Source organism: Pelodiscus sinensis, chromosome Z (genome assembly GCF_052426305.1).
Source record: "Pelodiscus sinensis isolate ZL-2025 chromosome Z, ASM5242630v1, whole genome shotgun sequence".
In the NCBI taxonomy this organism is placed as follows: Eukaryota; Metazoa; Chordata; order Testudines; family Trionychidae; genus Pelodiscus; species Pelodiscus sinensis.
Genome location: NC_143085.1, coordinates 22,538,154 through 22,563,970, shown reverse-complemented (window position 1 = coordinate 22,563,970; position 25,817 = coordinate 22,538,154). Strand labels below are relative to the sequence as shown.

The following is a 25,817-nucleotide window of genomic DNA, read 5'->3' as shown; positions in this document are numbered from 1 at the left end:
AGGGAGACTGGTTTGCAGCCTTTGATCTTCAAGATGAGTACTTTCATATAACGATTCACTCTGCACACAGGCACTTGCTCAAGGACACTCTCAATACAGGGTTCTGCCATTCAGTCTTTCATCAGCCCTGTCAGCCGACGGTCAGGGCAGTGTGTGTGTGTATGTTACCGAGAAAAGGGTTTAACATCCGTGACTTTACTGCTAGGACAGGGGTCCCATCGCAGAGGGCAGCCAACAGGCTGACAGATGCCCCAGAGTTTATAGGAAGAGCTTATTACATCTCAGATTTTAGCTGCTAGGATACAGGATCCCTTCGTAGCAGGCAGTCTAGGGAAGACTGAGAGATGCCCCAACGGATCTGTCACCTGGGAGTGACACGATCCAAAACGCCCAAACTCTTCCTATACCTGTCCCTTATGACCGGCTGAAATTCTTTTAAATTGTGCTTGGTTCTGTTACAGCAACTGAATGAGTCAGGTTAAAGCTTAAACAGTCACATGTTTATTAAAGAAGCTTATAAATCATATGGCTACAATGGCTATTGCTCTATTTCTTAACTGCTAGCAAATATAGATCTTAAAAAAATGGTTACAAAGAAAATAAAGATAGAAAATAGAAATAATGGTACCAAGTGACAGCTTAATCTTTAAAGAGCTCTAAGTTTATGTGTACACTTAAGACAAAGGACCACATCCAGGTACAAATTTTACCCCTTTCTGTGCCTCTCGAATCCAGCGTGTCAGGCCAGGGCCAGTCCCTCAATTCCTAGGAAACACGAATACGAGGTGGGCGTCCCCATGGAACCTCGGGAGGTCAAATACCAAACCCGACCAGCAGATAGATGGTAGATTGACGCTCAGAGTAAATGTGCTTCTGGACCCATCTTTATACCCATAGAGGCCCGTATCCTCTTTCTTGTCTAAGATGCTAAATTGTGTTGGTCCATTTTGTGGCACCAGTTCTTACAAGCAAGTTTTAAGTTAATTTACACTTGCAAGAGAGATAACTAAATTGTGAGCACTAGACATTTTTTTTTACTGGGTGAGAGATTCCTCCCCCCGCGGACGGCTGTGTGTTCGTATCAATATGGGATTTAGTCAAGGGCACTCCTCGGCAGCCTCTTGGTCAGCAATTGGCATACCTCTGTTTACAGCCATTCACGGTCACAGCAGCCTGCATATCCTGAGCCACCTGCTCTAAGGTTTTTACTGCTCTGTGTGCCCTGTATGCTCCAGGCAAGCAAAAATGGATGTTACAAAGGGGGTTCCTGTCTGGCTACAAGCCCCCAGAGTTTTTTCCAAGACCCTGGCAGTTGCAGCAGCATATCTTCATTGCGAAGGATCACGATATTCCCATATCTCGATGATTGCCTCATTCGTGGACCATCTCAGAAGTCTGCAACAGACGTGATTCTCTTCACAAAGAATTTCTTAGAATCCCTAGGTTTCATTATCAATGTGCAAAAATCTACCCTTCTTCCGACCCAATCCCTAGAGTTCATAGAAGCATGTCTTGACTCCACTACAACCCACACATACTTACCAAATCAACAAAGAGCTTGATTCAAATCATGCAACTGAGCCCCATGATCCCTATGCTCACCTACAGCTCCTGGGGCACATAGCAGCCACAACGTATGTCATCAGACATGCATGCCTACATTTCAGATGCCTCCAGCATTAACTTGCCTCAATTTACTTTCCATCCAAACACTGAGTGCACAGAGTGAGTGTGTGTTGGTTCCCCCTACTGTCATCTCATCATTATGATGGTGGACCAACCCAGGAAACCTCCTTGCAGGCATACCATTTAATCAGGAGCAGCCACCCCTTATCACCATAGACACTCCCTGCTACACTGGGGAGCCCATTTTCAACATCATGTCATACAAGGAAGATGGTCGGCCAATAAATCCAAGCTCCATGTCAACCTTTTGGAGCTTCAAGTAGTACATAAAGCTTGCAAACAATTCCGGCAATACATCCTCGATTCCACAGTCCACATACTTACAGACAATGTCACAACAATGTATTATATCAACTGTCAAGGGAGTGCACATTCCTGCTCCCTTTTGCAAAAGTTGTATGCCTATGGAATTTATGCACCTAGCACAATATTACCATCTCTGCAACATATCTACCTGGCATCAAGCATGTCCTCGCAGATTTGCTCAACCGCAACTTTACAACAGAGCGCAGGTGGGAAATACGTATCATGGTTCTCTATGACATTTTCCATAGATGGGGCTGGCTGCTCATAGATCTCTTTGCCATAAAGCATAATACCAAACTCCCTTGCTACTGTTCCAGGGTGGGCATGGGGTTCAGATCTTTGGGGGATGCTCTCCTCATTCCATGGGATACTCACCTCCTTCATGCATTTCCACCCATCCCACTCATCTCCAGAGTATTCTGCAAGATGGAATCGGACAATGACTTGGTCATTCTCATAGCCCCCACCTGGCCCAGGAAGATTTGATTTCCCTATCTCTATCAGATGTCTCTTCAACCTCCCTACCCACTTCTGAACCACCCAGATCTCCTCTCACAGAAAAGTGGAAACCTCTGCTACCTGCACTCTTAGTCATTGCGTATGACAACATGGCTCTTCACTGGTTCTTGGAGGCAGAACAAAAGTAGCCTTTTCCCGAAAAAACTTCCCCTGCGTCCAGACTCAAGCCGCGTTCTTTCGAAATTATTTCGAAAGAACGCGGCTTTTCTTTCGATGGCGGTAAACCTCGTTTCACGAGGAAGAACGCCTTCTTTCGAAAGTTCCTCTTTCGAAAGAAGGCGTTCTTCAATGTAAATAGGGCTTCCTCGAAAGAGAGCATCCAGACTCGCTGGGTGCTCTCTTTCGAAAAAGCGGATTGCTCTTTCAAAAAATCCGCCTCCAGTCTAGACGCGATCTTTCGAAAGAGGCTCTAGACATAGCGCACATGTGCCATGGCAGCATTAACAGTCTTCTCAAAAGGCGTTCCGCTCACAGACATATGTTGAGCCACTACGTGGTCCTCCAATCACACTTTCATAAAACATTATGCAATTTCAGCTCAAGCAGACATGAACTCTGCAGTAGCCAATGTAGTTTTATTATCAGCAGATGGAACCGAGCCAAAGCCCACTTACCATCTGTGGGATATTGCTAGGTAATCACCAACACTGGAGCACTCATGGGGACATCCCGTATGATGTGTCCCCTATGGGTGCTTCACTACCCACCCTCCTCCCCTCTAATTTAACTTAACTCAGGCAACAGAACATTCATAAAGAAACTGGGGGGAGTGGGGCTGCGCATGCAAACTCCAAAGGCATGATCAGCATCCACTGCTTTCACACATGCATGGCCTGACTGGGCACTGCTAAAAAAGTCTCTGATCTGCAGTGCTGGGATGAGCCCAACACCAACAGTGGGATACACATGCCGAAGAACCATCATTACTGCACAGGGTGAGTAACTGCCTTTTTTTTACAACTGGTATATCAGACTTTACTGGCCTGGATGCTGCCCGCATGGGAATTTAGCCATTGACTTTAATGGCAGTAGAATGAAGCCCTTTGTTAGATGTGTGTTTCCTGCTGGGGGAAAAATGTGCTCTTGTCTGCTTGTCTTCTCAACCTATTCTGTTATATTCTTACTTGGATGATCCATCAGAAATATATATTGTGGATTCATATATTTAATCCTTGAATAAATGCCTTATATAAAACTTGAATTATGTTTTTTTGCTATTTTTGCTGTTTTTTGCTATTTTTGCTTTTGCTAAAAAGATGTTTTGCTTACATTTAAATAATGCAGCAATATATAACTTCTCTCTCCCTCCCAAAAGTGCTATGAATTTTCATTCCATAAACCTGTTAAATAATTTTGCAATAATAAATCAAACAACACATCAAAGATCGTTTGTTATATACCCTGAGTCAATGAAATCATTAGCATGTAAGTTAAAATAAACTAGGCACAATATATCTCTCAGCAAGCCAGTTTCCCAGGGAATTTCACAAGGCTGTGCATGTTAATCATTATATTTGCCTTTTGGACTGGTCATTTATTCAATCTCTGATAATTAGCATACTGGTTCTCAGTCTTTCCCATACCAGGACCCTCTACTATAGCAGATGAAAGCTACAGGACCCAAATATATTTCAGGGACATCCTCCTATCTGGGTATGTTCAAGGGAGGGGAGCATCCCTAAATTAGGACCATTTATGATTATGCTGAAGCAATGTTAAAATGATCACAGAAGAATTGTATGTACTCAGTTCAAATTTATATATATATATATATATTTATAAAAAATACCATGTACCCTTCTCCCTGGTCAAAAAGGATAGTTATCTAGAGCGTGCAAAAGAATTATATCAGTGGCATGCAATATTTCTTCATATGAAGAAATAGAAGCAATTTATTTATGAGGGTTTAGCTTTTCAAGACGTACATTCACTATAATTTATTAAGGGTAATAAATAGACCATAATTTTAGCCTCCCACAGAGAGAGAGAATTAATGTGGTCTTGACTCCCAGGTCAAAGATTAGCAATGATATAGACAGTATGTTGTGTTCTGAGGCATTTTCATGACTGTCTCTACAGTCTTGGACTCTGATCCTGCACAAGAATCTGTCCACATAATAGGCCTAATTCTTCCATCTTTATGAAGATTGAGTAGTTCTGTATTCTCTCAGCTTCTACAAAGAGGGAACTTGACATTCATGGTTGCATTCTTATTCCCACTGAAGTATAAAGATTTGCCACTGATTTCAGTTTGGGGAAGGATTAGCCCAAAACACATAATTTTTCAGGAACACTTGATTTAAAAGTGGCATATAAGTTTCTGATATTAACCCGGGCTATTTGAATTTTTTGCAGTGTATCTAGTATTATAGAATCATGTCTCTGGAACTTTAGATGGTTTGCCTGTCCAGAGGCCTGTTTTGAAACTGAATAATCTAAGGGAATGCTGGCTTGGCAGCTTTTCTTTGTGGAACCAACCATCAGACATCTGAGGAATGCTTGGAAAATAAGATTTGCACACTTATTATTTTTCCTTGGTTTGCTTTGGTGCACTTTGCTATTACATATCTCTCTGGCTTACGTTTTGCCAAAATAATCTTTTCTTATGAAGTTTAAAAAGACACTCTTTAAGGATTCTTTAGCCTCAGGCTACTTGAGCACCTATAATTTACAATCTGTCTGCTTTCTTCATGACAGAATTTCATTATCCGTGTGTCACATATCAGATTATTTTTCTGTTTTGTTGCCAAATGACTGTTCTATTTTCAGACTCCCTAACCAGACCTCTCTGAAAGAGTCACTTTGGTTCTTCTTTGAGACAGCCCCAAGGATGCTCCATGCTTGGACTTGGTGCTATACCTGCACCTTGATCAGAGATTTTGAAGCAGTCCCTGCGGGGACTGTGCATCTGCGGCTTGACCTAGCACATGCTGTGACAGCAGGCACTGCGCATGCACAGTCCAAGCCCTCCAGTTTCTTCTCAACTGCTCTCGGCCTGTGATACAACTCTGCAATTCTTTGACTTAATCAACACTTTTGAAGTAGTTCTTAGTCATTAGTCAGTTATTAGTCACTTAGTATTGTTTTCTTAGTTATCTATAATTATATCTTAGTTAGCTTGTATTTAGTAACTTGTAGCTTGTTGGGGGGAAAACCACCCTTTTTCATCATGCCGTGTTCTCTGGGCTTCAGACGTTGAGCCTCCTGCAGACAGGCAATCCCCATCTTTGGACATTCGCAATGCGTCAGATATTTAAGGGAGCACCATTCATCCCAAGATTGTCCACACTGTGCCAAAGTCAAGGCCTCAAGAAGCAAAACATTTTCTAGATAAGGATCTTGTCTTAGCAAAATCATTTAAAAATGAAACCCTGCAAAATTATCATAGAATCATAGAGTCATAGAACACTAAAACTGGATGGGACCTCAACTTCCCATAGGCAATTTATTCCAGTGTTTAATCACCCTGACAGTTAGGAATTTCTTCCTAATGTCCAACCTAAACCTCCATTGCTGCAATTTAAGCCCTTTGCTTCTTGTCCTATCCTCAGAGGCCAAGGAGAACAATTTGTCTCCCTCCTCCTTGTTACACCCTTTTAGCTACTTGAAAACTGGTATCATATCCCCTCTCAGTCTTCTCCTTTCCAAAGTAAACAAGCCCAATTCTTTCAGTCTGCCCTCATAGGTCATGTTCTCTAGACCTTTAATCATTCTTACTGCTCTTCCTTGGACCTTCTCCAATTTCTCCACATCTTTCTTGACACGTGATGCCCAGCAATGAACCAAATATTCCAACTGAGGCCTAATCATTGCAGAGTAGAGTGGAAGAATGACTTCTCGTGTCTTGCTCACAACACTCCTGTAAATGCATCCCAGAATCATGGTTGCTTTTTTTGCAACAGCATCACACTGCTGACTCAATGTATTATATATTTATATATATCTATAAATATATACACACATACATATGGCTAGAGCATCTGCTTGTGTGTCATGTTTTTTCTGCAACAGAAAGGTGTCCTTCAGTTAATCAGATTCATCATCATGCATTTTTGTGTGTCCATCTCTTAGTATAATAGTCTCTACTAATCTAAAACACTTTTTAAAAGGCTCATTCAGAGCAGTTAAGGAGTTAAGCTAAGCTAACTTGAAACATGACAAAGGAATACCAATGGTAATCTCTAGCTACTAGAACTGTTCTCAGTCTGAGAGAGGATCCCTATGGGTTGATCCCAGTATTTATTCAGAACTTAAATGGGGCATGAGGTGCCATGGACCCAATTTCAGGATTGTGGTCTTTGTTTTGATGAAAGGTTGTAAAAAATATTGTAAGTGTGGAGTCTCATGTAAATATTTGCTTGAGATATACCAAAAATATATATTTATAACCCAGCAAATTATTAATAGTACAATTTAATCATTTAAACCCGGGGTACTTAACTTTGGAAGCCCAGAGGCTACAAGGATACTCACAGTGTGTGCCGAGAGCTGTAATTTATGTCTGGTTGCATATACAGGCAGTCCCCGGGTTACGTACAAGATAGGGACTGTAGGTTTGTTCTTAAGTTGAATCTGTATGTAAGTCGGAACTGGCGTCCAGATTCAGCCGCTGCTGAAACTGATCAGTTTCAACAGTGGCTGAATCTGGACGCCAGTTCTGACTTACATACAGATTCAACTTAAGAACCCCAGGCATCCCCAAGTCAGCTGCTGCTGAAACTGATCAGCGGCTGATTCCAGGAAGCCCGGGGCAGGGGCTTCCTGTAGTCAGCCACTGGTCATTTTCAGCAGCTGCTGACTAGGGGACACCTGGGGCAGAGCAGCTGGGGTGCTGCTGGGTTGGTCCAGTGGCACCCAGAGCGGCGCTACGGGACCAACCGGCAGCGCCCCAGCTGCTGTACCACAGGCGTCCGGAGCAAAGCCGCGGAGCACGGGGGCAGCGGGACAGCCCAGACGCGCCGTGGCTATCCTGCTGCCCCCGGGCTCCGCGGCTTTGCTCTGCTCTGCTCCCGGTCCCCCAGGTCTGCAGGCCAGGGGGAGGGGGAGCAGAGTAGAGCAGAGCGGCGGAACGCGGGGCCAGCTGACAGCCCAGACGCGTCTGGGCTGTCAGCTGGCCGCGTGCTCCGCTCTGCTTCCCCCCCCCCCCCATGGTTTGCAGACCAGGGGGAGGGGGAGCAGAGCGGAGCAGAGCAGAGCGGCAGAACGTGCGGCCAGCTGACAGCCCAGAAGCATCTGGGCTGTCAGCTGGCCGCGTGCTCCGCTCTGCTCCCCCCTCCCCCGCAGATCAGGGGGAGGGGGAGCAGAGCGGAGCACAGCAGAGCGGCGGAACGCGCGGCCAGCTGACAGCCCAGACGCGTCTGGGCTGTCAGCTGGCCGCGTGCTCCGCTCTGCTTCCCCCCCCCCCCATGGTTTGCAGACCAGGGGGAGGGGGAGCAGAGCGGAGCAGAGCAGAGCGGCAGAACGTGCGGCCAGCTGACAGCCCAGAAGCATCTGGGCTGTCAGCTGGCCGCGTGCTCCGCTCTGCTCCCCCCTCCCCCGCAGATCAGGGGGAGGGGGAGCAGAGCGGAGCACAGCAGAGCGGCGGAACGCGCGGCCAGCTGACAGCCCAGACGCGTCTGGGCTGTCAGCTGGCCGCGTGCTCCGCTCTGCTTCTCCCCCCCCATGGTTTGCAGACCAGGGGGAGGGGGAGCAGAGCGGAGCAGAGCAGAGCGGCAGAACGCGTGGCCAGCTGACAGCCCAGAAGCATCTGGGCTGTCAGCTGGGCGCGTGCTCCGCTCTGCTCCCCCTCCCCCTGGTCTGCAGACCAGGGGGAGGGGGAGCGGAGCAGAGCAGAGCAGAGCAGAGCGGCAGAACGCGCGGCCAGCTGACAGCTGGCTGCGCGTTCCGCCGCTCTGCTCTGCTCCGCTCTGCTCCCCCTCCCCCTGGTCTGCAGGGGGGGTGGGGGGGAGCAGAGCGGAGCGCGCGGCCAGCTGACAGCCCAGACGCTTCTGGGCTGTCAGCTGGCCGCGCGTTCCGCCGCAGCTTTGCTTCCTCTCCCTGGTCTGCTCGAGACCAGGGAGAGGAAGTGCCCCGTTCGTAACTGCGGATCCGACATAAGTCGGATCCGCGTAACTCGGGGACTGCCTGTATATGCAAATTGTTTCTTTCACACTGATGGGCATGAATACAAAGATTAAGGCAAGACTACACTACATTCAGGCCCCATTTAAGTCAATTCTGCTGATATTAATAAAATGCAATATTTACCCGATTTCTGCCCATATGCCAGCACTTTTAATGAGCAATAGCGACAAGGAGTCCTGTGGCACCTTATAAACTAACAGATGTATTGGAGCATGAGCTTTTGTGGGCAAAGACCCACTTCATCAGCTTATGTTCCAATACATCTGTTAGTTTAAAAGGTGCCACTGAACTCCTTGTTGCTTTTGCAGATCTAGACTAACACGGCTACATTTCTATTGCTAATGAGCAATGACGGTCCTGGAATTTAACTACTAAAACAAATATCAACAAAAGACAATTATACTGACTACTTTTTTGTTTTGGCTTCACAATTTTAAAAAATCAAACAAAAACTGCCAATATAGTAGTGGAATTTACTGGAGTATCAATACAACCAATGTGAAGATTGTGTCTGCAAACTTTTCACTGGCTCTTTCACATCAGGCTTGTATTCTGTTGTAGCAGCACGGAGACAGTCGGTCAGATGTCTGTCAGTGAGGCTACGTCTACACTGCAGAGTTTTTCCGGGATACCAGAGGTATCCCGGAAAAACTCTGCCATGTCCAGGGAACCATCTGCTTTTTCGGAAACTGTTCCAAAAAAGTGGGCTCATTCTTTCGGCATCCCTGTATTCCTCATTTTATGAGGAAAAAGGAATCTTCCAAAAGAGGAGGTTTTTCCAACATCAGAGAAGAAAGTTTTTTTTCTTTGCCTTGAAGTTGAAGATAGAGTACATTCAAAATGGTGTTTCATATCAGTGAGAGAAGCCACATTTAGCAGGAATGACTTCGTTTGAACACAACAGTAAATCTTGGCGATCCTTTGCCTCCAAAAACACTCGTACAGCATGCAGTAGATCCATAAACCGATCTAACACTTTGCCATGCCTTAGCCTTCTAATTCCTGCAACCTTTGTCAAGTCACCAGATTGTGTTCTGTACTTCTAGAATCATGGAGCTAGAAGAGACCTCAGGAGGTCATTGAGTCCAGTCCCCTGCCCAAGGCAGGACCAACCCAACTAAATCAACCCAGCCAGGGCTTTGTCAAGCCGAGACTTAAAAACTTCTAGAGATGGAGATTCCACCACCTCCCTAATTAACCCATTCCAGTGCTTCACCATCCTCCTAGTGAAATAGTTTTTCCTAATATCCAACCTAGATCTGGCCCACTGTAACTTGAGACCATTGCTCCTTGTTCTGCCATCCGTCACTACTGTGTCCTCTTTGGAACCTCCCTTCAGGAAGTTGAAGGCTGCTATCAAATCCCCCCTCACTTTTCTCTTCTGCAGACTAAACAAACCCAAATCCCTCAGTCTCTTCTCATAGGTCATGCGCTCCAGCCCCCTAATAATTTTGTTTGCCCTCCGCTGGACCGTCTCCAATGTGTCCACATCCTTTCTATAGTGGGGGGGGGGGGGCGCCCAGAAGTGGCCTCATCAGAGCTGAATAAAGGGGAATAATCACTTCTCTGGATCTGCTGGCAATGCTCCTCCTAATGCACTCTACTATGCCATTAGCCTTATTGGCTACAAAGGCACACTGTTGATTAATATTCAACTCATATACAGTGGATGAGAATCCACTGTAATCCCCAGGTCCTTGTCTGCAGAACTGCTACTTAGCCATTCAGTCCCCAACCTGTAACAATGCTTGGGATTCTTCCGTACCAAGTGCACACTTGTCCTTGTTGAACCTCATCAGATTTCTTTTGGCCCAGTCCTCTAATCTGTCCAGGTCACTCTGGACCTTGTCCCTCTCCTCCAGCTTAATGTCCCCCATTTACCTCTCCCCCTACCTTAATGTCATCTGCAAACTTGCTGAGGGTACACTCTATCCCCTCATCCAGGCCATTAATAAAGATGTTTAACAAAACCAGTCCAGGAACAGATCCTTGGGGCACTCAGCTAGAAACCAACTGCCAATCTGACATCGATCCATTGATCACTATCTGTTGGGCCTGACAGTCTATCCATCTTTCTATCCATCTTACAGTCAATTTATCCAATCCATATTCCCTTAACTTGCTGACAAGAATATCGTGGGAGACTGTATCAAAAGCTTTGCTAAAGTTAAGGTATATCACGTCCACCAACTTTCCCATATCCACAGAGCTAGTTACCTCATCATAGAAGCTAATCAGATTGGTCAGGCACAACTTGCCCTTAGTGAATCCATGTTGAGTATTCCTGATCACTTATCCCTCTTCCAAGTGCTTCAAAATGGATTCCTGGAGGATCCCCTCCATGATTTTTCCAGGAACTGAAGTAAGGCTGACTGGTCTGTAGTTCCCTGGATTGTCCTTCTTCCCTTTTTAAAAGATAGCACTACATTTGCCTTTTTCCAATAATCCGGGAGCTCTCCTGATGTCCATGAGTTTTCAAAGATAAAGGCCAAAGGCTCTGCAATGACATTTGCCAACTCCCTCAGTACCCTTGGATGCATTAAATCTGAGCCCATGGATTTGTGTATGTTTAGCTTTTCTAAATAGTTCCTAACTTGTTCTTTCCCCACCAAGGGCTGTCCACTTCCTTCCCATACTGCGTTGTCTAGTGCATTTGTCTGGGAGCTGACCTTGTCCGTGAAGACAGAGGCAAAAAAAGCTAAACTGAAGCTCAAAATTGTCTGTTTCAAGGCCTTTACAACAATGAAGCTGATGATTTTTGTGACGCTATCCATTGTGCTCTTGACAGTTTGCTGCATATCTGTTCTTGGTGCAGAATGCAATGGTATGAAAAGAGATCTGGAAACTGTCTTTCTTCAGTAATGAAGTTAGCTCCTTCTCTTTTCCAACCATGGATGGCATGCCATCAGTTCTTACTGAAATAAGCTTCTTCAAATGCCTTTTCCCGGTCCTTCAAAAACAAGGCCATCCACACAGAACAAACATCCTCTCCCCTAGTTTGACCTGTCAAAGGTAACAGTGTAAGCATTTCTTCGATATACTTTTTTTGCCATTGAAAAAATGCACCTAAATTATGAGCTGAGATATGAACGATCAGTAGATTCGTCCATTGACAGACTGAAATACTCAGTGCTTTGAATGTCTTTTAGCAATTTAGAAAACAGACCTCCTGAAATGCTTTAAATTCATCTTACTACAGTTGAATCAGACATTCCATTTTAATATTTGTTTAATTATATTCTCTTTGTTTTTAAATTCTGCAAAAAGTGATTCACTGCTGTCTAAGAAGCACTGCTTTATCAATTCACCTTTGATAAAAGGTGCTTTTGATTTAGCTATGTGCCAAGCCATTTTGAAGGAGGCTTCTGTAATGGCATCTTTGTCTTTAACTTGAGAACAGAACATATCATGTTGAGTATGGAAATTTTCAAGAAAGGAACATATCTTAGTTTTTCTTAAATTGCTATCAGGTGGATACAACTCTTTGAACTCAGGGTGACAAGATTCATGGTGCCATTCCAGGTTTGTTTTCTTTAACGCAGTGATAGTCTTTTGACAAAGAAGACACATTGGTTTTCCATGTATCTCTGCAAAAGTGAATTCCGTCTCACAAACAGGGTTGAAAAACCCTGTGTTCATCCAACAAGCATCTCTTCTTTGTTGCCATTTTTAATGCTTCTTCTTAAAAAGAAAATCGTATACCAGTGTTTTGGGTGTTTAGCTTGAAGCTTCAGGTTGTGTGTTTCTTGGAGTGATTTTATCATAAAAAGTTTTCAAGCCAGAGTGCTCCAACATGTGGTGGGCAGGGAGCTGGGTGAGTCAGGCTGGATACGAGCGGCAAAAAAGGACAGTTGCTAAGGAGACCCGTCCTAGATTCCCGGTAGGACTGACATCCCTACGTGGGAGTCCGTCACTCCGTGCGGGATGGAGGCAGGACTGCCTGGCTTTAGCACCGAACCCAAATGTGGCTAGTGTGAGCCAGTCAGCACCTCTTAGGCTTTGCCCACAAGACTAAGCAGCCAGCACTTCACACAATGCCCTGGCACGCCCGGCACCTCCTCCCTGGGGATTAGAAATGCCGATACCCTGTACCCGTCTGTTCCAGCCAGCCCATCCACTTGCGACTTTCAGTGTTCACCCCACTTGGGAGATGCCTCGCCATTGTGGAGCATGTTCCCAGTGGAGGCCTTGTTCAAAAGTTCCCACCTGCAGGCTGTGTGTTGAGCCCCGCATTAACCCAAACCACCCCATGGCCACAAACAAACAGGCCACAGGTTGCATGCAGCCTGCGGGCCGCTTGTTGAGTAGCCATGTTTTAAATGGCTTCATGAAGATAGGTGTGTGTTCACAATTTTGACTCTGTGTCATTCATACTAGGGCTATGTAGTGGGGAAAATCAATAGCTACAGTGCATTAATTTAAGGGTAATTCTGCTGGACATGTGTAGTTTAATTTGAGCTGATAAACATATATAGACAGACCAGAGAGAGACACTTGTGAAGAAGTTATGCAAGTTAAAAACTGAGCTTTATAATTCAGAAAGAAATCAACTTTACTTAATGTGCTTTGATCTTTATTATAGAGGCCTAACTCAGGCCTAGCTCAGACAATACAGAGCAGCTGTCACATACTGAAGGAGTAGATTTCTTCTGATCAAACTGAAATCAGCTAATATTACTATAAACTGCAAATGCTGTTTTATCCACTTCCTGATTTTTTTTTCTTTTTCCTGTCCAAGGATCCCTGAGGCTGCTGTTTATAATGACAAGATGATTGCAGCAATAAGCTATGTTATCTCACTGAAAGTGGAGCCACCACCAACTTTATCTCAAAATCTCTCAGTATCCCCCCTTATTACCATTCGCCTCACTCATACATTGGTAAGTGAAACTTCCAGTATACACTGTTATCATGATGACGGTTCCAATCTTTTTGCATCTCTACAGATTTCTCTGCATTGATGATGTTATGGTTGTGTTAGTGATGACTAAGCATCTATGAATACAAAATATGTTGCTGTATAGAACCACAAAAGACTGACTAGTGAGTTCATTGATAAGAAGGTTATGTAGCAAGTATTGATTTTGGTCCTTTAGGATAGATTCTATTTATGTATGTGGGTACAATTAAAACAATTGTCTTACGATCACTGCATACTCACTGAGAAACGAGTATCTTTGTTAATCACCCAGGGTGGAGGTGGGGGGGGGGGGGTGTCCTTCCTTCCTTCCTTCCTAAAATGCAGTGAGCACCGACTTACTCAAGAAACTATTGTATAATAATATCATTATTAGAGATAGGTGGGAAATAGAAAAATGTGAAAATTTCCATTTTACACTGAGGCTTCCTTTAAATCAGTGGTAGGCAATAAGACGGTGTCTGTTTGCCAGGGTTAGCCCTTGGCAGGCTGCTGCCACTGTATTTATCTGCGCCTCCATAGATACATGTACTTGCAGTGCCAGTTGGCCATGGATTGCCGTTCCCAAAGAACAGGAGCTGTGGGAAGTGGTGCAGACTGAGACACTGCTTCCTGAAGTTCCCATTGGCTGGAAATGGCAATCTGTGGCCAATGGGAGCTGCAATTGCCCGTACCTCTGTAGGTGCAGGTGAATACAGTGGTGGTGGCCCAACAGGGGTTAAACCGGGTAAATTGGATCCAGGCTACAGGCTGGTATTTGTCTACCACTGCTTTAAATGGACATTTTTCTGGGCAGCTATGAATGTAAGAGTTTTCTTTTCCCGTATTTGCTCTTTTGTAAGTATATGGAGCTAGAGAGAAAAAGTCTAAGAGCATGGCTCAGAAATAGTTACATGAGTTTGTCTTCAGAAAGTTCTGAATTATGTTCCCAGTGGCCTCTGAGAAGCAGGCACTTCTGGGGTGAGGGTTCTAGACGTTGTTTAAAGAAATGAATCTTGCTTCATTCATTCACATACCGCAATACTTCAATATGATGATTTACAAACAACCCATTAAATTGCCCTGTACTTTTTCTGTATTCCATCTGTCAGTCATAGAGAAGAATCTACATGTTGGTGCAAGGATAGAAATGTGTGTTTTATTATTTGTCTTCTCTGATTTGACTATTAACTCATTTGGCAATAGAAAGTGTATGAATACCTAATACAGCATTGTTTACATTATATGAGTGGTCATGTCTGTGATAATTTCAGGCAGAAGAAATAAATATGTACATAAGAGAGCCTATGTGTATATATTGGTAAGTAACACTGAGGTGATAGGAGATGCAAAAAAAAAAAAAAAAAAAAAAAAAATGCATGTGCTTAATATATTTCAGATAAAGTATCCTAAGTTTTCCTGAGCTTGACACTAGCCTCTATTTTAAAGCTTATCTCCTATTCACTGTATAGCTTTTTATTTCAAGGATAGGTTAAACATCTCAGCACTGTACCAAAAATTAATTGCTGGTAATTTGGATGCTCGGAACTGTTAGAATGAAAGGACTGTTGTTGGTTTGTACTCTGTGTACTACACTGTTCAGGAATCTTTGCCACAAGGGAATGAAGTCTGTGGATTTTTAGAGTTTAGTAGATTATAGCTGTGCATTCAACTGTTTTGATCTACAGGCCTAAACTCAGGCATATGTCAGTTTTGGATTCTGGAGGAAAGTGAGGTTGCTTTTTAGTGATGATAGAAACATGCCTTATGTGCAGTTTTGCGTGAGATAGAAATAGAGTTCCAGATCTTAAGGGTGCTATCGTTAAAAGTTAGAGACTCTGAGAATTAGACTGTGTCTAGATATCATGTCTTGGAGTTGCTCAAAAACGTTCCTTTCTAGTCCTTAGTAGCAAGAGTGATGCATGGAAAAATGACCAGATTTCTAAAATTCATCAATACAGCTGTGAGAAATTCTTTATCCAAAACCTTTTTCAGCTGAAAACTGCAAATTCAGGGTCAACTGAAACATTTTGTGAATATGGCTTATGCTTATCAAACTATTTTGGTTAAAAAAAAACCTGGAAAAAAATCAGAAAATTTTGAAAATCTTGAAATGCAGTTTTTAATTTTTTGTGATGCAAAAGAGTTTGTAGGTTTGAATTTTACCAGAATTTTCTTTTTAAAAAGATGTGCCAATACAAAGCATTATAAATGATTGCTTTGTAATTTGATAGCGCTTAGATAGGGTGTTAACGATGGCCAGCATGGATTTCTCAAAAAAGAATCATGCCAAGCCAATCTAATATCCTTTTTTGACAGACTTAATGGCCTAGCAGCTAGGAAGAAACATGTAGATGTGATCTATTTTGGTTTTAGTAAGGCTTTTCATATATGACATTCTTGTAAGCAAACTATGGAAATGTAGTCAGGATGAAATTGCTAACAGGTGGATGCACAATTAGTTGAAAAAGATACACTCAAAGAGTAGTTATCAGTGGTTTGCTGTCCAACTGGAAGGGTGTATCTAGTGGGGTACTACAATGGTCAGTTCTAGTTCCATTATTCAAAATTTTCACTAGAGTAGATAATGGAATTGAGAGTGTAGTTGTAAAATTTGTGGATGATGCCAAGATAGGAAAGGTTGCAAGTGCTTTAGAAAACAAGATTAGAATTCAAAAGAACTTTGATTGGTAAACAGGTCTGAAATCAGCAAAATGAAATTCAGGATAAATACATGCGAAGTACTGTGCTAAAGAAGGAAAAAATCAAATGCCCTATTACAGTGTGGGGAATAACCAGCTAGAAGGAGTACTTCTGTAAAGGATATGGAGGTTAGAGTGGATCACAAAATGAGTCATGGGACGCAATTGCAAAAAAGGCTAATATCATTTTGGAATACATTCTGGAATACATCAACAGGAGTGTCATATGTAAGACATAGAAGGTGACTGTTCTGCTCTGTGTGCACTGGTGAGGCCTTGGTGGAAATACTGTGTCCAATTCTAGGCACCATGCTTTAGGAAAGATATAAACAAATTGGAGAGAATCCAGAGAGGAGCAAAAGGCTCACAAAACCTGACCTACGAGGAAAGATTAAAAATCCTGGGCATGTGTAATCTTAAGAATATGAGAGAGAGACCTGATATCAGTCTTCAGATATGTTAAATATATTATAAAGAGCACAGAGATCAATTGTTCTTTATGTCCACTGAAGATAGGACAAACAGTAATGAACTTAATCAGTAATAAGGGAGAGTTAGGTTAGATATTAGGAAATGTAACTACAAAACCCGTTAAACAAGCAATAGACTTTGAAAGGAGGTTTTTAAAAACCAAGACGACAAACACCTCTCAGGAATATGTCAGGTTTACCTGGTCCTGCCTCAGGTCCTGAGGTTGGAATTTTATGACTTCTTGAGGTTTTTTCCATCCCTGTATTTCCAGATTCTATGATTTGGCCTCAAACTATTTTTTGTAATGAAAACACTGAAGCAAAAATTCAGTTTTTTGTGAACCCAAATTGAATTTTTCCAGGAGTTGTTTATTTATTCATTGGGTTCAACAATCAAACCAAAAAATCAGTTATACCTATAGCTCTAATTGTTGGTTTGATGGAGTCACCTTGAGTGATATCTCTCTGTTTTCTTTTTGACAAGCTTACACGTACATACATTTTCAATGCACTACAGCAGAGAGAGATACATCTATTCTGTTGGATTGTTTGGGATCGACTCTTAATAATATATCAAATGTATGCAGTTTGCAAACAAAGTGTTGGCTAGTTTTATTTGCCAGCTTGGCAAATTTATCCAGGGATCAGAATATTACTGTGTGACCTGGGAAAGGCTGCCAGAGGAGCTGTGAATGGATGGTGAGTATTCTCATGATGCGTTAGCACTGAAGATGACTTGTAGGGAAATTAGGTATAGAAATATCAGATCCTACAACTGGCCTTTCTCCCCACCCCTCACAATTTCTTTAGATTTTGAGGAAAGCATGAAAATGTTTGCATATTTGTTGTAAACCTACCCATTCTGAATCCCAGACAATCTGATGAAACACTTTTGTCTGATCCTACTGTAATGTTTTACCTTATTCACTCAATACATTCTAAGTTCTGCAGTTTGCCTCTATACCATTGTTTTCAAAATCTATCTGTTCTTACAGTTGTTGAAAACAGAGAGTGAGATCAGTCCAGTTGCCTCCAAGGGTTTCAGTCTTGGCTTCCAAAGAGAATTCCTTATTATAGATTCAATGAAACCCAAAGAGAGGCCAGGCTGGGAAGAACATGATAGTTTGGTTTGGGTGGGGTTCAGATTTGAAGTTCTGAGTAAATTTGAACATTGGGCCCAGCCCAAACTGAGAAGAGAGATTATGCATGTCATTCCTCATTACCGCAACATCATAGTTGATATGCCTGAGCTCCAACAACTGCAAAATAACAAAACCAGTTTAAAATGTTTGCCCTTTGCATGACCCTCTCAGTGCATATTCTAAAATACATGCTCTTATGCCTCTTGGTTTCTTTTAATGATAGAACATTGATTTGTCTTTTATATGTAAATTAGAACTGTCCTGTCTAATTGAATAAAGATTTGGACCTACATATTTTGTTCTAATAGACAAGGTGTATCTTAGGTCTATATGCAGGTGAGAAAAAAGCAGAAGGGAGAAATAAGAAAACAGAGGAAGATAAAGAGGTTAGATGTGGAGTGAAGGACTATAATCCATTTTTTTTATCAGTTTGGACCATGGGTGTAAATTGACATTAACATTTTTATTGACACCACTTGCTATATTTGGCTCTTAACCTTTCTTGGAAATTTGGCCTTTAGCTTAAAATTCCCTTTAAATTTTATTCTAGATTATAGCAATTAAAAACACTCTGTCAACATTGTAATCCAGGGGTAGCCAAAAGGACCTCCACGGACTGGATCCGGCCCACCAAGTGGGTTGATCCGGCCCATGGAGGCCCTGCCTCATTGGCCTAGAGGCGGGGAAAGCACGCAAAGTTTTCTCTACCCTGCCCCTTCCCTGCAAGGAGCACGTGGTGATTAGATGTGCCACATGCTCCTGGCAGAGTGGGAGGAGGTTTCGTCCGCTCCCCTGCCCCCAAGCCCTGATTGGCCTAGGGTTGGGGGGAACATATGAAGTTTTTTCCATACTGCCCCCGCCCTGCAAGGACCTCATGTGTTTCTGGCAGGGCAGGAGGAGACTTTGTGCGCTTCCCCCACCCCCAAGCTCTGATTGGCCTGGAGGCAGAAGGGGGATTGTGTGAAGTCTCCTCCCACTGCCAGGGGCATAGGCGCCTAGGAGGAACCTCTGGGGGAGACACAGGTTCAATTATGGTTTGGGGTGGGGAAGCAGGGAAGTATCCTGGGCTCACCTCTTTTGCTTGGGACTCTGTCCCTTCTGGTGTGGCCTGGGACTACTTCAAAAATTTCCGAAGTGGCTCTCGGCAAAAAATTATTGCCCACCCCTGGTCTAGTCCTCTATATTTGTTCACCGGGTGAGACAAGGATGTGTCAGGAAGGTTTCTTTGTTGAAATTTTCTGGCATCTATCTTCATAAGGTAAAAGTCATAGGAATTTGTCAAGAATGAACAAAGAGGAAGTTGGATGAACAGGTGATTATTCTTTCTCAAGAGTTCTGGGTCAAAATTTCTGACTCCTAGCAGAGGTGCTGTAAGTAACGATGCTGGAGTGTGGCAGCACCCCTTCATTTGAAGTGGTTTTCATCATGTCCAGGTTTTATAGCTTTGTTGAGTAGCTTTTAGCACTCCTGCTATAAAAATGATACCAATCCTGCTGCCTCCTGGCAAACCTCTTTGGTGCCAAGTGAATCAGGTGAATGAAATCTACCTGCTTTTCTGATTTATTTGAATTTATTCAGAAATTTCCAGCTGGAGAAAAACATTCTATCTAGACTATTATTCATGGGGTTTCTCTCCCCCTCTTGTATTCTGCCCATGCTGATGGCTATCCTATGATACCCCTTGTTAATGTTGCCTCCCCCACACCTTGTTCCGTTGTCCCCCTCATTGCAGTGAACAATGCTAACAACACAATCCCAAAATAGAGACTAGTTTAATGCTTCATTCCACTCCTTTGCTTTGTGAGTCTTCCGAGCAAGCAACTATTCTCATCGGAAAGTGAATGTTTTGCTATCTCTGGATATGAAAAGCGTTTCTTTCTCTTGTGGATGAGTTTCATTCTTTCATTTTTGTTTTTATTTTAGTAGTTGTGACTGCGAAACTGTATGATAGAGGGCCAAAGTAATCATGGAAAAACCTTTCAAATCCCAGAGCAATATGCAAATCATATCCACATGCACTGTTTTTGTCTTGGATTACCCCTTCACAGTGTTAAACTCAGCTGAACTTGAGACTCATGCTTAAATCACATGAACTGCAATTGATTAAAAGCCCATTGTCAGTCAAACTTGCCAAGAGTCACATAACTCTACTCCATGGTCCCCTCTCATGGCTTCCCTTAAAAACTCACCCAAACTTGGAGGAAATATGTGGACACATGAAACTTTGATACTTCTATAGTGCAAAGTATGTGGTTGCTGCTTCTTTTAGTGTAATAAATGCATAATTTATTGTGTGCAAATATGTTTATGGCAAACTTCCCATATTTTAGAGGCAGTAAGAGCACTTTATAAAAAATGTTGGGTACAGACTTCAAAAGGAATGCCAGAACAGTTTATATCGTGTGGGCTTAGCATTGTAGTTTTACAGGATAAGAAAGAATATCTTTTTCTTATCTTAGTAACTGGGATTTGGAGTTGGATTTTAGAAGTTGCTTAGGGTATTTAGATGGCAGATCCCCATTAATTTTTAATAGGAGATAAATGTTCGAATCCCTTAATTAACTTTGACCATTTCAGCCTTACTCTCTGTACAGTGCAGAAAGCTGGAGCTTTTGTTTCCCTTTTCTTCATTGGTCCAGTTGTCCTGCTTTTATCATTGAAAAAATTGTCCTTTTCTGGCAGAGGGGCCTTGGCTTCCCCAGAGGTTGGTTGTATGCAAAATAAAATATATTCACAGTAGATCTTTTCTCTCTTCTTTCAGTCTCTGAATGATTCAATATCTGAACTGCTAATTCTTAGGGAAATTATTAGTTGCTTTAAACTTTTATCAGCGATGTCTGAAATCCAACTGGAAAAAGTGATCTGTAGATTCAACTGTAAATATAGTCTGTTTTTTTTTTTAAAGTTAGAGAATTTAACAAAAATAGGGGATAGCTGATTACATTCAAAACTATACTTAAGGCATGTTAAATAAACTCTATTGTGGAAAATTATAGGCCTAGATTGTGCTTTTAGGCACAGCCTTGGTCAGAAGAAAGGCATATATTACACTGTCCCTGGAATAGCCTTGGACATGTCACAGAGATTGTTCCCTCTTTCTACCCTGCATGAATGTGTAACCTGAATCACAATGTGGCCCATATTCAGAACTAAATAACTAGATACTCAATGCTGGTTAAATTTAAGTCAAACATCATCCAGTATGATCTCTTTATGTGGTCTTTCTGGAATCTGAACTGTATGTATCTGGTGGCTAAAATGTATATATATCTACTGATAATTTTTGCCACTTGAAACTGATCTGTTATGGTTCTAGAAGCTATATTAAGAAATCAGTCACTTTTACGTAATATGCCCTGGAAAGCCAGGTTTATTCATTTGCATGAACAAACCTTTTACAGGAATAGAGTAAAAATTTAAAGGATTTTTGTGTTAGTGGTGAAACGGCTTGGCAGGTCCAGAAATTAATCATGGAATATGAATAGGAGGGATGATCCAGAGTAGTATTTCTCAGTTCATGGGTCTTGGCCTCCAAAAGAGTCAAAAAGGGCAATCAGTGGGAACATTGGGCATTGAAAATTTATTACAACATAAAGCAATAGGTGATGTCCTTCTCCCCACATATACTTACTTTTCAAAGTCTAATACACATCTTGTAACACACAATGCATTGTTTATGTTTATCATTGACTCATTTTAAAATTCTTTTATGGTGAATGTAAGGAGATTGTGAATGTTTTTGAATAAAGAGTTATCAGCCTGAAAAAAGTTGAGACAACCTGATTTTAGAGGATGAAGCACAGTAATGAGAGTTTGGAGGTCAGGGATAAATTCCTACCTTTGCCACAGAATTCCTTTATGATCTTGAGTAAATCACTTACTCTGTCATGCGCCTGAGTTGCTCATCTGTAAAATGGGCATGAAAGGTGTGATGAGGATGATACCTGTTAGTTAATGTGAGGTTCTCAGATACTGTGGTGATGAGCACAGGCTGATCTAGCTACAGGCAGAGGCCTGATCTACACTAATTCCTGCCATCAATCTAATCTATGTGACTTCAGCTACACAAATAGCATAGGGTATGTCTACACTACAAAGTTAGTTCGAACTAACAGATGTTAGTTCGAACTAACTTTAATAGGTGCTACACTAGCGCTCCACTAGTTCGAATTTAACTAAGCGGAGCGCTTAGTTCGAACTAGGTAAACCTCATTTTACGAGGATTAAGCCTAGTTCGAACTAGCTAGTTCGAATTAAGGGTTGTGTAGCCCCTTAATTCGAACTAGTGGGAGGCTAGCCCTCCCCAGGTTTCCCTGGTGGCCACTCTGGCCAACACCAGGGAAACTCTATGCCCCCCTCCCGGCCCCGGACCCCTTAAAGGCCAGCACCCAGCCAGCAGACCCTGCACCTGGCACGGCTCGAGCCAGGCACCCGCTGCCCCCCAGCCCTCTCCCTCTTCCCGGGACCAGGCTGGCAGCTCCCGGGAGCTTGCCCGGGACCGCAAGAGGCAGGCACCCGCCTGGGCTACTGCGGACATCGTGGACCTTGTCCACGATCTCCGCACTAGGCACAGGAAAGTGGCCAGCTTGGGCAGGAGAGCTGCCAGCCTGGCCACCCAGGAGCAGGTGTGCATGAAAATCAAGGGGGTCCACTGAGACCCCCCGACCCTGATCCCTGAACTTACAATGGCCGTCCTGGGTCAGACCAAAGGTCCATCTAGCCCAGTAGCCTGTCTGCCGACAGCGGCCAACCCTAAGGACCCTGGAGGGGATGGACCGGAGACAGTGACCAAGCCATTTGTCTCGTGCCATCCCTGTCCTTTATTTTGTACATCAAGAAAAGGGGCTAGGGAAGGGTAAGTGGAAGGAGGTGAGGGAGGAATGGGGCACGAGCCCCCGATGGGGAGGACTGGGCTGGCTCTGTGGGCTTCTGGGGGCGGAAGCTCTCCTGCAGTCCCCCAATTGCCCCCTCTCCCCAGATGGCAGCCTGCGGCAAGTGCAGCCGGGCTGATGGCCGAGTGCTGTGATGTGCCCAGTGTGCTGTGATGTGCCCAGTGTGGGCACTCCAAGCCAGGACTGGTTTTCAAGCGGGGCACCCCTGAGAACTGTCTGTCCGGGGTGGGGGTCGGGACCCTTTAAGCACAGCCCTCGGCTAGCCTGAGACAGCATCTCCACGCTCTAAGTCCTCCTCTGATGCCCTGCCGGCACTGCTTCCGGCCATCCTTAAGCCCTGTTCAGGGTCCACTCAATGTGGACATGCTGGTTCGAATTAGCAAAATGCTAATTCGAACTAGTTTTTAGTTCTAGACGCGTTAGTTCGAATTAGCTTAGTTCAAATTAACTAATTCGAACTAAGTTAGTTCAAATTAGCGCTGTAGTGTAGACATACTCCTAGTTAAAGTTGATGTAGATACTGCGGCATCTCTTCCACAAAAAGCTTCTTGCGCAAGAAGCCTGTAGCATAGACGTAAGCCTTCAGAGTGGTAGATTAGAAGCACTGGTGAGGGATGATGCTGGTGGGGCTGCCTCAATAGGGTAGGGTGTGCTCTGAGGAGCAGGAAGTGATGCCCAACCATGGTGTCGGGGAAGTGCTCTGAGCCACTCCCCAGCTGCTTCCCTCCACCATGTGGGTAAGATCACAGCGGCAGCCCCGGCTGCAGCGCTGGGAATAGTCTCTCTGCTGACTTCTCTGTAGAAATGAAGTCGCAAGCATGCCCATTTTCTAAGGAAATCTAAAAGGGTGTCACAAGGAGGAAGGAGAAAATTTGTTCCTCTTGGTTTTTGAGGACAGGATGAAGAGTAATGGGCTTAAAGTGCAGCAAGGGAGGTTTAGATTGGACATTAGGAAAAAATTCCTAACTTTCAGGGTGGTCAAATATTGGAATAAATTGCCAAGGGAGGTGGTGGAATCTCCCTCTCTGGAGATATTTAAGAACAGGTTAGATAGACATCTGTCAGGGATGGTGTAGATGGAGCTTGGTCCTGCCTTGAGGGCGGGGGGCTGGACTCGATGACCTCTCGAGGTCCCTTCCAGTCCTATGATTCTATGATTCTATGAATGAAGGAAGGAGCATGGCGGAAAGGGATCTAGGGGTCATAGTGGACCACAAGTTGAATATGAGCCAACAGTGTGATGCTGTTGCAAAAAAAGCAAATATGATTCTAGGTTGTATCAACAGGTGTGTTGTAAGCAAAACTCGTGAAGTCATTCTGCCGCTCTACTCTGCACTAGTTAGGCCTCAGCTGGAGTACTGTGTCCAGTTCTGGGCACCACATTTCAAGAAAGATGTGGAGAAATTGGAAAGGGTACAGAGAAGAGCGACAAGAATGATTAAAGGTTTAGAGAACATGACCTATGAAGCCAGGCTTCATGAACTGGGCTTGTTTAGTTTGGAAAAAAGAAGATTAAGGGGGGACATGATAGCGGTTTTCAAATATCTAAAAGGGTGTCACAAGGAGGAAGGCGAAAATTTGTTCCTCTTGGTTTCTGAGGACAGGACAAGGAGTAATGGGCTTAAAGTGCAGCAGGGGAGGTTTAGATTGGACATTAGGAAAAAATTCCTAACTGTCAGGGTGGTCAAATATTGGAATAAATTGCCAAGGGAGGTGGTGGAATCTCCCTCTCTGGAGATATTTAAGAACAGGTTAGATAGACATCTGTCAGGGATGGTGTAGACGGAGCTTGGTCCTGCCTTGAGGGCGGGGGGCTGGACTCGATGACCTCTCGAGGTCCCTTCCAGTCCTATTATTCTATGATTCTATGATTCTATGAATAGGTTGCTTTTAAATGGGATTTATGTAAAGATATGGGATCAATTCTATTCTCATCAACATTAGTGTAAAGTCAGTGGAATAACTCTGAATTTAGAGAAGTGTAACTGAAACTAGAATAGCTGTAGTATGTCTCTTCAATCTTTTAGGCTATGTGTACGAGTTCGGACTCATCGGTACTGTTCTGTACCTGTCCCTTCTGACAGGACTCACTATTCTCCCCCCCCCACGGGGGAAAAGGGGAGGGGGACAATGTTACTCGGACACCTCTCACGGCGGCTGTTCATACACCTGTTCTGTCGCGGTGAACGGTCTACAGTGACACAGTAACAAAGTACCAAATGGATTCCCACACCAAGGCTGTGGGGTGGGGGAAAGGGAGGCCCAGGCCCACCCTCATTCACTGGCCCCAACCCAGGGCCCTAATGGCACAGATCGGTTCAGACCCATCCCAGCTGATGGGGCATCCTGCCGCAACTCGTCAACTCACCAACCCGCGAGGGTTCTGCCCTGGGCTGCTTCCTTTCCCCACCCCCAGCGTCCTGCCGTGGGGAGTCTCCCCTTCCCTTTGGCGGCCAGGCTGTCGACGGGCTTGCCTCTGGCCAGAGGATTGGCGCGCCCGAATCTCCGGTCCTTCAACGGCCTTCCCGGCTCTGCCGTCTCCGGGGGCGTATTCCCCCAGTGTCTCCCCGGTAGCTCCCCTGAGCCTCCAACCTCCTCCCCCCCACCCACCAGCTATGGAGGCGACGTTTTTAAACGTCCCGCCGCCCATACACGTCACCCGCTGGGGAAAGGGCGGGGCCAGCGTCACTCCGCCGATCCCCGGCGCGCCGGACGTTTGGGGGAGGGAAGAATGCTTCCCCGTCATTCCCGCCCTTGTTCCAATGCTCCCCGCCCGCCGCTCATGTGCTGACCAGCTCAGCTCTCCACGGCGCGGCACAGGAGCATGCCGCGCACCTCCGGGCTGCTCCCCCTTCAGCGCCGAGCAATGCCTGCTCGGCGAGAGGCTCCATGCAGGGCGGGAATGCCCCATCACACTATGCCAACCAAGGCTTCCACTAATCTTAGTCTTTTTACATAGAATTTTACTTCAATAATGGCCCTTTTGACTTCTAAAGGGCTACACATGTAATTAAGGTACAACTCCATATGGGCAAGAATATCAGAATCCAGCAGCCAGTAGCTAAGCTGAAGGTCATTGT

The 25,817-nt window shown here is 44.2% G+C and overlaps 1 protein-coding gene across 4 annotated transcripts in view; it reads left to right on the top strand.

The window, feature by feature from the left end:
• The window catches only part of ADGRD1 (adhesion G protein-coupled receptor D1), a 332,179-nt gene that overhangs the window by 63,268 nt on the left and 243,094 nt on the right, over window positions 1-25,817 (top strand). For all 4 annotated transcript variants that reach the window (XM_006120531.5, XM_075898421.2, XM_075898422.2 and 1 more), the window contains one exon: window positions 13,373-13,514. In XM_006120531.5, coding sequence (XP_006120593.3) covers window positions 13,373-13,514 — 142 coding nt within the window. The remainder of the gene's footprint in view (window positions 1-13,372; window positions 13,515-25,817) is intronic.